This window comes from Homarus americanus, unplaced genomic scaffold (genome assembly GCF_018991925.1).
Source record: "Homarus americanus isolate GMGI-L3 unplaced genomic scaffold, GMGI_Hamer_2.0 scaffold57965, whole genome shotgun sequence".
In the NCBI taxonomy this organism is placed as follows: Eukaryota; Metazoa; Arthropoda; class Malacostraca; order Decapoda; family Nephropidae; genus Homarus; species Homarus americanus.
In genome coordinates, this window is record NW_024725031.1 from 6144270 (window position 1) to 6159531 (window position 15262).

General features: G+C 36.4%; 1 protein-coding gene across 5 annotated transcripts in view; it reads left to right on the forward strand.

Moving 5' to 3' along the window:
* The window catches only part of LOC121864679 (plant UBX domain-containing protein 2-like), a 31618-nt gene extending 16578 nt beyond the window's left edge, over positions 1-15040 (forward strand). For all 5 annotated transcript variants that reach the window (XM_042363837.1, XM_042363833.1, XM_042363836.1 and 2 more), the window contains exons 2-5: positions 617-748; positions 3487-3648; positions 8700-8841; positions 12912-15040. In XM_042363837.1, the coding sequence (XP_042219771.1) occupies positions 621-748; positions 3487-3648; positions 8700-8841; positions 12912-13064 (585 nt within the window). In that variant the 5' untranslated portion in view covers positions 617-620 and the 3' untranslated portion in view covers positions 13065-15040. The remainder of the gene's footprint in view (positions 1-616; positions 749-3486; positions 3649-8699; positions 8842-12911) is intronic.
* Positions 15041-15262: the final 222 nt, after the last annotated feature.

Sequence of the window (15262 nt, forward strand, 5' to 3'; positions counted from 1 at the left end):
GTATCTTGACATGTTTTGTGGTGATGTGATGTGATGACCTGAAGGTTCCCAGGGGTATTAAGGTGGATTATACTGTAATTTACTGGTTTGAATACAATTTTTTTTTTTTTTTTTTTTTACAATTTACATCTCTTCTATTAAACAGTATGGTAGTATACAGGTATATATTTTATTTGTTTTTCTCAGTGTAAATCTCTATCATTATGCATAATAAAATCCAATGGCCCAAACATCTGAGGGTCGTGGCCCGTGGCCCAATCATCCTGCCACTGTATACTGTATTGTACAGTATTGCTGGATTCTCACTGGTCATTTTTACTGTATTGTTCTTTTGGATCACCTGAAAATTTTCTTCCCTACCCTCCCTCAGCTTATTTCACAGGATGATTAAACAGCCTTACACTAGCCTAACCTCATCACCCTAAATTGTATTAGGATGATTAATCTTTGGGTGAGGTAAGTTGGGGGCCGGGAGAATCATCAGGTGATCCATTCTCTTGACCATAAAATGAGATTTTGTACTTTAATACTTCATGTGTAATTCAACTGAAACATTTAATTAATTTTTCATGCACAGTTACAACAATCTATCTTATACAGATTTGTCTATTTTCAGGATTATGGCATCGCTAGAAGCAGCTCTTACTCTGCTAGGTGACCTCCCTTCTAAGGACAGAAGAGCATGCTTAGAGGTCCTAATTCGAATCTTTAGAAATGTCGTCAATCATCCAGACGAGTCTAAGTATAGGTTAGTTTGCCATTTGCTTTGAATAATAATAATAATATAGTACAGTAATATAGTAATAATAGAAATTTATTTGCTTAGCAAAATAAGTTTTTTATTTTTCAAAATACTGTATACAATATACAGCATAGTACAGTACTATAATACTGTAATGCAATTGTACTGCACCCAGAAAAAATTATGCAAATTTGTGATAAGTTTGGGACAGAGTTCTAGTAGGTACTGAATTTTTCTGGATAAATGGCCCTTTGTAATACTGTGGTCAACTAGAAACACAATAAACCCTAATAGAACACAGGAAGTGTTCTTTAAGCAAATTACTGTATCACAAAATGTTCCATCACCTCCACCCAAGTATTTCATCCCAGTCATCTTATTTGTTGTGCAACCCAAGGAAATCACTTATAGGTTTTCCAGTGCATGGAATTTGGCAGCCTAGTTAAGAACACAAGGCTAAAGCTGATGTAGTATTCCCCAATTATTTTGCACTAGATAAGATGGTGATCCTGTCTATTCCATTCAGAACCTAATTCTGAGGCTTCATCAAAAGCTAGGATCCCTGTCAATAAACATTGCCATTAGCGATCAGTTTAATTTTCAGTTTAGAGGTTATAGTGTTCTCTCAGCCCCTGAGAATCTCTGATGTAAGTACAGTACAGTATCTCACATTTTCAATTGGCTAATGCTTTTCATCCTGAAAATGAAAGCTCATGGCTGCTGTGGCAATGTGCAAAACACATCAACCAAACAGACTAGGCACATTAATGACAGCTTATTCTTAAGAGCACAACCTGTCCGATATTAGCTAATCCGTTATTACCTCAAGTGTGTCAGAGCAGGGTAGGTGTTACGACCCTTGGCCTCATAGGGTGTAACAATATCACAAATTCAAATTTCTCTTTGTACTATAGGTCCAGGAATAGATCCCACCAAATTCATCACCTCATTACTATGGGGTATATTGAAATTCATGAAGTAGATTTAATTAAAAATATTATATTAACAAACAAACACTAAAACAACAATAATACGACAAGATGTTTGCAAGTGGCTGAGTAAGACTGAAGGTCCAACATTATCACACAATATCAATATCAATCAACACAAATCACAATAGTCAAATTCCAACTCCCAAAACATAAGAGAGAGAGAGAGAGAGAGAGAGAGATAGTGAGTATATTACTTAACTTAAAGACAGCTGTGCCTAGACTGACTACTGACTTCCAGCTGGTCACCGACGTCACCTTTTACTGCCAAATACTGACGTAACATATCCTGATTGGCTAAGACATAAAACTACAGTATATTTAAATTACCCTCCTGACATTAATTCCACAATACAATACAATACAATAAAACATAATACAATGTAATAAACAAAGTTAATACTTAAATAAGGGCTCAGTTGGTGTGGGTGAGTAGTGAGCGAAGCTGCCCGAGACACCCACACACCATCCGAAACAACGAATTTTATACAAAGAACAGAAACTAACAGCGGACACTCATAACAGTAGGGAATGGGTGGATCCAAGTCAATCAACTGCTCAGGGTCTGCCCCATCACAATGCTGACTCTCACTGATGGCACTTAGTGAGATACTCACTCTGCTTGGTGTACAGTACATTGGATATGAATCTAAATCATACACAAATAAAAAAAAAAAAAAAAATTTTGGCACTAATTCATACCTGAAAATGGTTTGAAATTCCCAAATGGTTAAATAAATTTCATATGCAAAATATGTATGAAAACCCTGAGAGTTAATTGTGATGAGCTTCCTCATGTTATTTTATTTCTGTAGCTGCTACTACAGTATATATCTTTGTGTATAGGTTCTCTGTAACCTCACTCTTACACTCACAGTTATGTAGGTACTGAGTCTGTGATTATCTGGTGTGAGCGAGTACAGGTACCAGTATATAACTACTACAGTATATTACCATCACTGGCTTGTTGTGAAATCCAACTCATTTACAAATATTCAGACTTCAGTGCAGATGTACCTTTCCTCTTTCATCCTATATGTAATATGTGATACCAGGTCCACTTGACAGATGCCCTAGGTCAACTCATAAATTCCATGGTGTACTGGGCAAGCCTAGCTTGAGTGTAGTTACCTCCCCAGTGGCAGATCCAAGGGGGGGGGGTGTCAGTTGATATTACAGTATACTTAATCTAAAATTATAAACGTGGTTAAAAAAAAATCTGCTTCAAGGAGTTCATGTATACTAATACCAAGCATGCCACTCACAAAACCAAGTTACAATGGAAATGTGAGAAAAGATCCAGTGCCTGCTGTCAGGGCAGTATAACGACAAAGTTTGTTTCATTACTTTGTGAAGTTATTAAATATTAATGCTGTACGATGTGATTTTTTTAAGTACTGTACCTATAATCCCATGATACTGTATATTATGTTGCCAGTCTGTGGAAGTCATGTATTATTAATTAACAACTGCCATAAACGGCATTTGGGTTTATTACTTTACTAATTAGTGGTACAGTATTTAAAGGAAATGCGAAATTTTCCAAGTCAAATTTGTGACTTTATTACCGTTCACCCAAAATCCGAACCCCCCTCCTCATAAAATCCTGGATCCGCCCCTGCTCCCCCATCTGTCACACTATAGACCATTGATGGTTCGTGTTACTTAGTATGTGGATAATCAAGAGTCTGCTGATAAACTGATTCTTTTATTGTGAGAAACCTGGAAACATGGAAATATTTTCTTTATTATTAGGATATTGAAGATAACCAACAAAACCTTCAATAATGATGTGTGGAGACATGAACCAGGGAGGCTTGTTATGGTGGCTGCAGGCTGGATGATCAAAGAGGAGACTGTCCAGCTGCCTTCACATGTAGACCTCACGGTGGAACTTCAAATCCTTCTTGATAATAGGTAAGGAAATTGGGTAACTAACAAGATTTAATCCTAAAACAGTTAACTTTATTGTAAAATTAATTGAAAGGCTGAAGTTTGATCTACTTGACCATCTATGCAAATGCATTTATGAAATTTTGGTTTCTGACCACATCTTCTGTAGTAATTTCAGACTTTTCAGGGTTTTTTCTTTTTGTTATTCATTTATACTTATTCATTGATTTTTAGTTAACTTTTATTCTTGTAAGTACTGGCATTCCCTGATTTACAAAATTATTCCATTCATGATAAAAATTTTGTAGACCGAAGCACATTTTCCCTGTTAGCTGGAACAATTGGTGCAGAGCTCTTCTGGGTCTAGTACTGGGAAAAGTTTTCTAGAGTCTAAGCTACGCATCTCGCAAGAACAGACACTATCGCACATCTCCGGAATGTTTCTGGGTGGGGAAAGTTTTCTGAGACTCTAAGAGAGTCTAAACTATGCATCTCATCTCAACTCTAAACTATGCATCTCATCTCCCACTGACAAACACTTGCCCATTTCACTTTGAGCAAAATATGTATGGTTAGTGAAAAAGTGAATAAACTTCTAATAACAGCATCAGTTCTAATTGTGTTAGAGAGATGAATTTGTTACCTTAATGATCCTGAACAAATTATATACATGACTGCTTTAATAAAAGATCCTTAAACAAAATATTTTGACACAATATAATGCTATTACTAGAAAATCTTAAGAATACATTCACAGAAGCAGTGAAGGCTTCCTTGTTCTTCTTAAGAGAACGTATGGTTGATTCGGGGCAGTTGAACCTACGCATGATTTCACAGGTATGAGCACCACTTTTGATCATCTCGAGCATCTCTCGTTTCATTTCAAGTGTATATTTCCTCTTCTTTACCCCCTTACGGTAGTCACGCTTGGCTTGGGGCTTTCCTTGATGACCTTCTCTATGGCCATCATTACCACCAGAACCGCTCCCGACATTTACATTACTCACCTCACTCATCGTTAATACACAAGAATCGCTAGTGCACAAGAATCGCTAGTACACAAGAATTGTTAATACACAAGAATCATTAATACACAAGAATCTTTAATACAGTACACAAGAATCGTTAATAATTAAACAAGAATCTCGCGAAATGTAAGCACAATGGGTTTTTTAATCCAAGGTCACTGCACCGCTCGCTCTCACTCATTCAAACTAACTGCCGCAAACGAAAAACACTTGGCGGGTCGGCGGATAACAAAGGTCTGGCGACAATGCGCCCTGCCCACTCTCCATTGACTCGCGAAACTGGTAATGAAAATTGCTATTCTTGAGAGGCTGGAAATTTTAAAAGTGACGCAAAACATATGAATCATGAATCTAAAACTCGCTAAACTTGAGATACTACTGTAATGTACATCTGTACTCCCTGTGAACCATAGCAATGGTGGCGTTACCTCCTCCTATTCCCACAGCGCTCCTCCCCACCACCAACCGCCCAGCCTTCCTCTCGCTCTCCCACTAAGCCAGCTAACTCGTGTGCAAAGAAATGTGTATTCCTTTTATGTGTTTGCCCTTAGGACAATTATTTCTTTTACTTTTTTAAACAATACAGTAAAACCTCGCTAAGGCAGACTAATTGGGGGAAGGGGTGTCCAGGATAAGAGGTTGTCCGCCTTAGGGCAAATTAAAAAAAAAAAGACCTCCATTTTAATAAAAAAATTAGTACAATACCAATGTATCCAATTTTTATTAAAGAAATATGTGTTTTTAATAACAATTACCTTAATTTAAAAAAAGTAATGCATACAAAGTACACATACCCCAAAAAATGGAAGGCAGATCTAGCTGGACATGCCTCTGACTGCAAGAGGCTTACAGTCACTCTGAGTCTGAGTCAGAAATGAGGATAGGAAGAAGAACCTCCTCAGCCAAGGAAGTTGATGGTGAGGGCAAGGAGGCACTGCTGGAGGGTCTTGGCTTGAAAAAAGTGTCAATCTTTGTTTGAGTGACCTTGCTTCTTTGCTCCTGTATGACAAGTTCCCTCAAGTGCCTTAAGTGGTCATAATAGGCTAGGCCCCATTTTTTTATTTTTAGTCTGATGAGTAAATTCTATAAGGGTGTCCAGGCAGTCCCTAGCTTCTGGCAGCTTTACTTTTGGTGGTTCATCTTCCTTCTCTTCATCATCATCAAAGTCCACAATTTCCTCCTCTGTCAAGTTGTGGTATCCAGGATCATCCTCATCAGCCTCCAGCCAAGCCTCCACATCATCAACTGTAGCATCCTTCTCTCCTGCTTCGAGAAGGGTTCTATGACAATCTTCTGATGTGGAGCAGACCTATGCTCTGGGCGAACTCCTGCGTGGGTGGAAAGCGACGCCCGACTGAGAATAATGCCTGAGGGGTTTTCATATCACCAAACAACACTATAAAATTCATTAATTCACTTTATAACATTGGGCAAGGTTTTAAGATGTACATAAACTGCTAGATAGGCCTCTATAAGTACGGTGGGGTATTACGAGCATTAGGGTACTGACCTGCTTGGGTGAGGTCGTGGCACAAAGTCTCGCCCTCACTTGGCCTATGACTGCCAATTCTTAATTCTCACTTTGACATTATTCTGGTCCTCACACATACACCTTTCTATATATTATAATTACATACCTTAATTCTAAATTACATATTAAAGTACATGTCTGGTTTGCCAGTTCCTGGGAAAATTAATTGGGCTATATCATTAACTCAAAACTGTAGCCTAGGGCAGAATGGACGCCAACATGACAAAGGCCTAAGTTTCTCAGCTTGGGTATTTCCACCACACTTTATTCTGTATTTATGGACCAGTCCCCCACACTTTGCAAGTGTTCAACACAGTCAAAAAGTTCTCTGATCATTGCATTTTCTGTGGTTATTCATCACATGGGGTAACGATGTTTATTAAGCTCACACCGAGGTACATAAGATATTTTCTTTGGAGTATAGTTTATGGGTCAACCCCAACACTTCACATATGTCTGATACGTTTATCCTTTTTCCAGATCATTGTCCTTATATATTTTCATTCGATACCTGAAGTAGTTATGTTCGGTAATCGTACACAGACGTAAATACGGTAACCTTCCAACACCGTGGTACACAGTACACTTATTCCTTCTTAGTACACTAGTCTGTATCAATTGGACCTTCCCAATCATACTACAGTATAGATACCTTGATTTCTCCTTAATACTATCAGTACATACACACAATATGATATGTCCGTACATTGGCACAATTCGTATAAAATAACATAAAAGTATGTGAGTCACCCCTTCCAAAGTTTACTGTTTTCTGTGACTCTTTACAAGCGCGGTGAATCTCAATGGTATGCAGCTGTAATATGAATGAAGAGAGATAAAGGGTGACCATGGTGTGCGCAGTACAGCGGTTATTGCCAAGGCCTTGGCTATAACTACGTGGCCAACTTTCAGCCTTGTATATTGTTACTTGCAAGGAAATTATAAAAGTTGCAAAAAATTCTTACAGTAATCTAATGTGGCTTAGAAATAAAGAAAATATAATATAAAACTATAAAATAGAAAAATATAATGTATTGGTGTGTACTGTATACAGGGGGCTGTATGTGTGGAGGCGGTGGGCTATAACTGTGTGCTATGCTCCCTCCTAATGTATGGCATTCACACAATGCAGAGTGGCAGCCACATGTCTGTGAGTCAGCTGGTTGACTGTTTAGGATTTTTATTCAATGTGCATTGCTTGAAAAATTAAGTGTTAAAAGTCATATTACTACATCACCTGTGGTCCCAACAGTGTGCAGCACCTGTTGGACTGTTAAGTTATTTTGAGATTTGGTAATGGAATTACCACTTAATTTTTTTCATTTGGTGTATCATAAATTTTAGTTGTACTAATCCACCAGTGTTCAGTGGATTTTCATCCAAAATGATGTTTAGAGTTTGATTGGGGCAGATAACGGAAAAGTAATGTTGTTTTATTTTTTCATAAGGGTTAGAGCTCGTATTATTTGAAATTATGGGGGTTTTCCTGTATGTAAATGAGTGAAGTTCTCTTGCCAAGTTAAGTCTGGTCTGATTGTTGTTACAGTCTGATGGACTATGTTATTGTTTGGTGATTACTGTTGATTACCGTATTTTACAGCTTGTAAGACGCACGGCCATATAAGATGCACCCTCCCATTTTAGCTGGGAGTTCCTCCTGTATCCATAGTATTCTTAAGATAATATATACAGTACCAGTAAATAAAAGCCAAATGAAAGTTTAACACAGTTCTCCCTCACCCCCCCCCTTCCCTCCCCACACGTCTCGCCTCCTCTTGCTCCCCCACTTAGCCAGCCAGCTAACGTGTGTGCAAAGAAATGTATATTCCCTTTATGTGTTTGCCCTTACGGCAATTATTTCTTTTACTTTTTCACAATATGTATGTAGGATGGTGTGTGCATGTAACTGAGTAAAAATAATTGAAGAAAGTTATGTATATCTACCCAAAAATATGAGATGAAAGACAAACATAACACCTCACAACTTGGCCCAGTTGCCTCAGTGATGAGTCAAACCTGTCTACAATGCTGCCAGCAATGTTAACAGATGCAAATGGGAAAAGAAAATTATCTGTAAATCTTCATTTGTATCAGGTATTTGTAGATTGCAAAATGAATGTTGCAGGTATGGAATTAATAGATTGTAATGCTTGTAAGAGTTCAGAAATGGTTACTGCTTAGCTACCTCTGAAGAGTTGGGTGTCTGTCGTATGGAAGTTAATCATCTCGGGTTATCAACAGTAGTTATAAATCGAGTTTTTATATTTACAATAATTATTTTTTAATTAATTAAAAATAGTAATAATGTGTTTATGTAAGCAAAAACATATTTTTAAATCTGGAAATGGGTCGGCTAAAACTTAGCCTACTGGAGGCAGCAACTGGGGGGTTCATTAGCTTGTGGGAGACCTCAACTTCACTTATGGGAAGCAGGCTGATTACTTTTGCCATTTTTCAGACTAAAAGTGTCCTATATGCGTTAAAATACGATAATACATAATGGATTTACTTGCCAGAGAGGTGAAACCTGATGAGAAGGAATGGGTAGAGGAGACAAAAGTTGTGGTTCCAAATGCTGCGAAACTACGTGATGAAGAGCTTCGGGAAAAAGCTTTAGCTGAGAAGAAAAAAGAAATGGCAGCTCTGAAAAAGGAAATGGTAAGTTTTTGTAATATTTTTATACATTTTTATTTCTTAAAATGGATTTTCAAAGGAACTATACCCGTAGTTGGAATTTAACGTGTAGCCTCCAGTCCAAAGTTGTTGTTTGTTTTTTTCAACCTTGCAGAAAAAATAATGGGTGCAGCATGACCAACAAATGTCGTCTGCCTTGTGAAACAATTGTCTTTCTTTATATTATTCAAACTATTATTGGCCGGCTTAGAAAATCTTGACAGAAAAATAACCTTGTTCTTTCCTTGGATAATCATAAATTTTTAAGGCCTTCAGTGGAATGATACAAGTAATGTACAAATGTACTGTACTTCAGGGCACATTATTTTGAGTTTTGTCCTCATCCACGCAGTTAGCATTCTGTCCTCTTTTTTTTTTTTCTTCAGTCAAGGGATTCATCATGACCAGCTATCTTCACAGATAAACCACTCAAATGCTCAACAGATTATTCTATTCCATTAACATTTTGGTGAATTGACCTGAAGATGGATTTGTCTACATTACTGTATAAACATGGCCAAGATCTGACTTGGTTTCATCATTTGACAATCTTTTTAAAATTTCTAACTTTGTTTCCAATAATGATAAGTTCCATGGTTTTTTGTAGGAATTTCATTTGATTGAGGTAATGAATGCTTGTTTGCCAACACAGTGCTGAACTGAAAACCAGAACTAAAATCCAGCTGAAGCCACTCAAATCAAACACCATGTGATTACAGTGGTCCCTCGGTTAACGAACACAATTCGTTCCAGAAGGTCGTTCGTTAACCGAAACCATTGTTTCAATGGGATTTTGGGTAATTGGTTCCAGCTCACCGAAAATTACATACAAACAAAAAATAGATGCAGTAAAGTACACTTACTTTGAGGTGTGCATGAAGAAGGCTCCTGGTTGACGATGATAATGATTGGAATTAGAAGTGGGGGTGGAGGAGAAGGGAGAAGAGAAGGAAGTGGGGGAGGAAGAGAAATCACCCCATGCTTCATGCTGCCATTTCACCCATAAAATTTTAAGTTTACTAGGTGTAATTCAAGATTATTTTCTTTAAATCAACACTGCACTGCACTATATATTGTCAATGTGTAAAATAAATTTCAGAATGACCAATAATTATACTGTAAAAACTTGAAACAAATTTATGTTCAAGAGAGTCTTAAGCAAGATGTTACCTCCACTGAGCTGAGACACAAACTGACGCCTGCTGGGTGAGTCAAGTGGCTGTTTGGCGCGCTAAAAACTAGTTTATTCTACTTCAATTATGTTCAATAATTGTTAAAATGACTAAAAATTTTAATATAAAACTTTTAAAATTATTGAATAGCACAACCTTCTTGATATTTACTCAAATGGGAACGAATTTAAGCCCTAGAACCAATTACTGTATTGGCGGAAAAATATTCCAGCTAGTGAGCAAGCGAAAACATGTTGGGAAGAATTCATAAGGAATTCGCTAACCGAATTTTTTTCATTAACCGAATTGAAGATTCTTATGGAAGGTAATTCGTTAACCGAGGGATCACTGTACTATTGAAATATAAAGATAGCACAAATATACATATTATTTTCTTTCTTTTCATGGTATTTTTTCGAACTGCTCGTGTGCAAATTCTCTTTGGTATAGTATTTCCAATTTTGGGAAGTTGAAAGATAGATCCTTCTGGTGCGAAATCAGCAGTCTAAAAACCATTTGCAGTGAGACTGTATAATCTTAAGTTAGGTGGCAGGACCTATCAGAGTGCAAGCAGATAGACTGGCCAGAAAAGCAACCTCCTTACCAGAGTCCATCTAATTCCAATTTCTCCAATAGACCTGTTTATTTCATTATTTCTAAACCAAACGTGGCAGTAGAGAAATCAAACCTCAGTTGTTAAAATTGTGAACACCGCCACAATGTTCCATGGCAGAAGACATCCTCTTCTGTCGTTTGTGGGTAGGCCATTCATGGTTTACTCAACACCAACCACTAAGGAGAGAAAATTCCCCAGTAGGTGACCATTACAATATAATATATATTCCATTGAAACCCTTTAAAATACTGCTCACAATTAACTCAACTACACTGAGCGTCATTTGGGCATGGTTCATTTTATTTTATTTTTATTTTATTTTATATAATTTGTTTTACTTTGTATGACCTTTATTATCCTGTGTTAGTACAGTACAGGAAGAAACAAAAGTACCCAGAGAAGACCTGTGATGTTTGGTAGGGTCACACTGTTTAACACCCTTCTAACTTTTACTTACTTTTTACTTTTATACTTGTATCCTCTTTGCCATTTGATTGGCTCATTAGCCACACTTCTACCTAGTACACATGGAGATGCTCTTCTACTATTTATAGTATGGGTAAACACTTTACAGTATGAAACAGTCATATCAGTGAAAACAGTTATCGACAATGAGACTTATGTCTGATTTTCTGGAAACAGTCCAGATAAGCAGGGTTATGTTTGGACCCCCAAAGAATCACTATTTTCGGACTTTCTCATTTTCCATACAGGGGTCTGCCCCAATCAATCCAGTTTATTTAGGTTCTACTTTATTTATTCAATTACATGCACATACTCCTACATACAGAATGTGTAAAAAAAATAATTATTATAATTATCATTAGGTCAAAAACATAAAATTAATAAAACATTTCTTCATCCTCCAGCGAGATTTAGCAGGAATTATGTTACGGTCATTTTTCAACTCAAAATCTGGTGGGTAAACTTGACTTCTTCTTTTTTTTCCAGTTACATGCACACACAATCCTACATAAAGAATGTGCAAAAAAAAAAATTATCATTAGGTCAAAAAATTTTATGTGCCAGCAGCAAGGGGAGTGTTGCTAAGGGTCAGGAGGGGGAAGAGTCTCCAGCTAGGTCGGGTTGCTATGTTGAGGCATGAGGGTGGCCATGCGTGACTCAGCTAGCCTCAACAAATGGCGGCAGTGTTAAACATTCAGGACTAATTTCATGGACATACCAGTGCCTCCACAACAGCATGTATAAGTGAATTTGGTAGATGTTTGTGTATTAGTCCGCTACTTTAGAGCTGTGTGATGTCTTTGAATTTTAATTTTGGATTGTTTTTGGTGGGGAGCGGCTTTTTGTTGTGCACCTGACGCAACCCCTATCTCTCCCTGTTATAATGGGTTCACTCTATACAGCATTTTCTGGGAATGCAAGCCCCATGCCCATATATCTGAAGAAAAAAATTGGTTTTGAGATGTGGATGTTCAATAAGCTGTTTAGTAGGGTTTTTGGATGGATGAAGTTGCAAAGTCGTTTCAAAATTGTTTGTGGATTGTCATGATGAGAAGGTGTAAATAGGATATTTTAAACTGTGTGGGTGTAGTGTTTTGTGCTCATGAATTTTTTTGTGATTTTGAAGTGGGAAGTTGGAGGAAGGATTAAGAATTTGTGCTGAGACAAGAACTGTGTCTCTCTGTTGTCAAGGTGGTGGTGTATGTGGAATAGTCTTGATTCATGTTGTAGCTGGCAAATATTTTTGGTTTAGTACATCCTGTTAATTGTCTAATGGTTTCTAAATCTTAGTGGTACGTAGATGTGGCCCAGCTTGGGCACGTATAGTTTTAAGTGGTGCAGATGCATTGTTTACTGTTGTTAGTGGTCCTTTTTCTCGTTCAGAAGTGGTGTTTGTGAGTGTCCCAGTAAAATTACATGAGAACAAACATTGATATCATATGATACCTCATATAAATTAGAACCTGTAATGTACACAGGTAAATCAGTGTAAACAATTTCACCTCTGGTTGCCAAGGTTTGGACTCAGACCACCAAAGTTGGCAGTCAGTCAGCTATCCACTGGATTGTGGTCCAATCTTGGTGGTCTGGGTTCAAACTCTGGCACCCAGAGATGAAAATTTTTTACATGTAATATCTCTATACTGTACAGTGTCAGATTACCTCCTCTTTATGGCCTATAAGTGGAATCCTTTAAATATATCTTGCATGGTGCTTTGTTGTTGAGATATTCAAGAGCTTTGCTGTTACTGGGAGATAAATTAAAGATCAAACCATGGTAATGTTTACTTCTTTATTTACAGGCAGAACGTAAAGCAATTGCTGAAAGAATTAGAGCAGAGCACAGAAGGGATATAGAACTAAAGCAAGTGAAACAAGCTGCCAAGGCTGTCCCACTTGGCAAGGGTGAAGCAAAAAAAATGTCCGATATGTTACCTAAAAATGGAGGGGGATGAGGCTAAATAAGAGTCAGTCACCTGCTGTGAGCTGTTACTAATCCCACTTTGTGATGTCACAGCAATTGTTGTCAATGGTGTTAAGTTGGAACATGTTTTGATAAATTTGTGTTATTGGGTGTATTAAGCAAGTGATATACAGGTATTAATTTTATAAATAAATTGCTATACAGTATTTGAAATTAATTCATATCAGTGAGATTTTCTTTTGGAACCACAGTTCCTCTTTCATATACAAGTCCTCACTGTGTACAGTTCCTTATTATTCCTTATCCTCTTGAGGGAATTATTTCTCATTCTTGTATCTTACACTTTGTCTGTATTTCTTTTTCTGCTATACCCCTGTAGTCTTATGAAACTTAGTTTACCTCAGTGATCTAATCATTTGGGGAGTGAATATAATTTTTAGATTAATGTAAAATTACTAAAACACATTCTGTGACATTGCAGTGAACTTTCGGTTCATAGATGAATTTGGGATGATGGCTCATATTGGTTGCTGACTAGGAAATATATAGTTTTATTATCAGTGTTTTGGGCATTTTATTGATTTTTTTTTTTAATTCGAAGTTTAATTGAACCACAATTTTCTTTATAAAATGTAAAATTTGAAAAGTACAGATTTAAGATGTTTTTGGAGGAAAATATGATTCATGTAATATTTGTAAGTAAACAATTTTATTAGACTCCATTATTGCACACACATATTGTTTAATATTAATGAAAATATATGCTTCAAAGATGTCTTAATAAAGATAGCTGAGAACAATGGTGGAAATAATTGTTGGTTCTCATGGTGTTAATGAATCTTTCACTAACAGGGCCAGAGAAACCAAGTGAAAGTGGTTGTTTTCTCTCTAAATCATAACCTGATGTCATGTCATACTCAGAACACTGGGATAAAACTATGTAATTTTTGTAAGTTGTTTAGGCAAATGTATTACAATTACTTTAGTTTTGGTTGATTTTTCTGGTGTTAATGAAACTCTCACTGACAAGGCCAGAAGGCCAGAGTGAAAGTGGATGCTCGTGGTCAGAACTGCCAACCAACTTCATACATCACTTAAATATTTAATTGAAAATTTGTGTATCATTTATTATTATTTACATGACTTTAAGGGTATGGTCTTTAACTCTGTATTGTGAGATTATCTCATCATTTTTCTACTTACTTCCTTTATTACTTTGAGATATATTTATCCACACCATATCAGGGAATTACTTTTCTTGAACCTTCCTTACATCCAGTACTGTACAGGTACTATACTTACACTGTACTGTATAAAGGAAGGTATTGTAGCAAGAGTCTTAATAGAAGTATTAGTCTCTGAATTAAGACATCTAAATGAAAATGTACAGATTTAACAGAGTAAATATTACATGTGTAGATAGATGCAAATTTAGAAGATGTTTGTGTGTAATCTGATCAAATTTAGATATACAGTAGTAGATGTAAATATCAAGGCAGAAATGGTAATAATGAAAAGATTTTGAATACTGATGGAATATTATAAATTACAGAGTTAAAAAAGTATACCAAATGTAGCATGCAGTATATTGAAATCATATTTTAATTTTAATATCCTGCAAGTTATCTTCAAATTTCCATATACCCAGCAAATGTTCGCATATCCAGAAGATAAGTTGCTTGGTTTATTCTTTTGCGCTGGTTGTGTTAACATAATCATTTTATTTCATGGATTTCTTGTGGTCTTTTGTATCTACCATTATGTGATTATTTTTAGTTCAAAAAATTTTATGGGAATCGGTTTATGAATAAAATAGATGAATTGTTTATAGTACAATACCTAGTAAAAATATAACTGCATAATTTAGAGGATGCATTTTAGAGCACCTCTACATAGATAAGAAACGTCAAAGTATTGATGTACTTTTCAATATATTGTACTGTACTGTACAACAAAAACTTCATTAACTCACATTGATGATATAAATAAAAAATTTGGGGCACAAAAGGAGTGTTTGGAAATTCTGATCTCATAGATTCAGTATCTGTGATGGTGTGAAGCTGAAATTAATTACTTTTCTCAGCTAAAGAGGTTGCATACCATTATGTTGTGTGGTCCTTATTTTCTGTGTATAACTGACATGAATTTGAAACTTACTGTATAAGATGTTTTCATTATTTTTTCAATACAGTATAGTCTGCATTTATGCGGTTTTTGTTTACCGGGTAC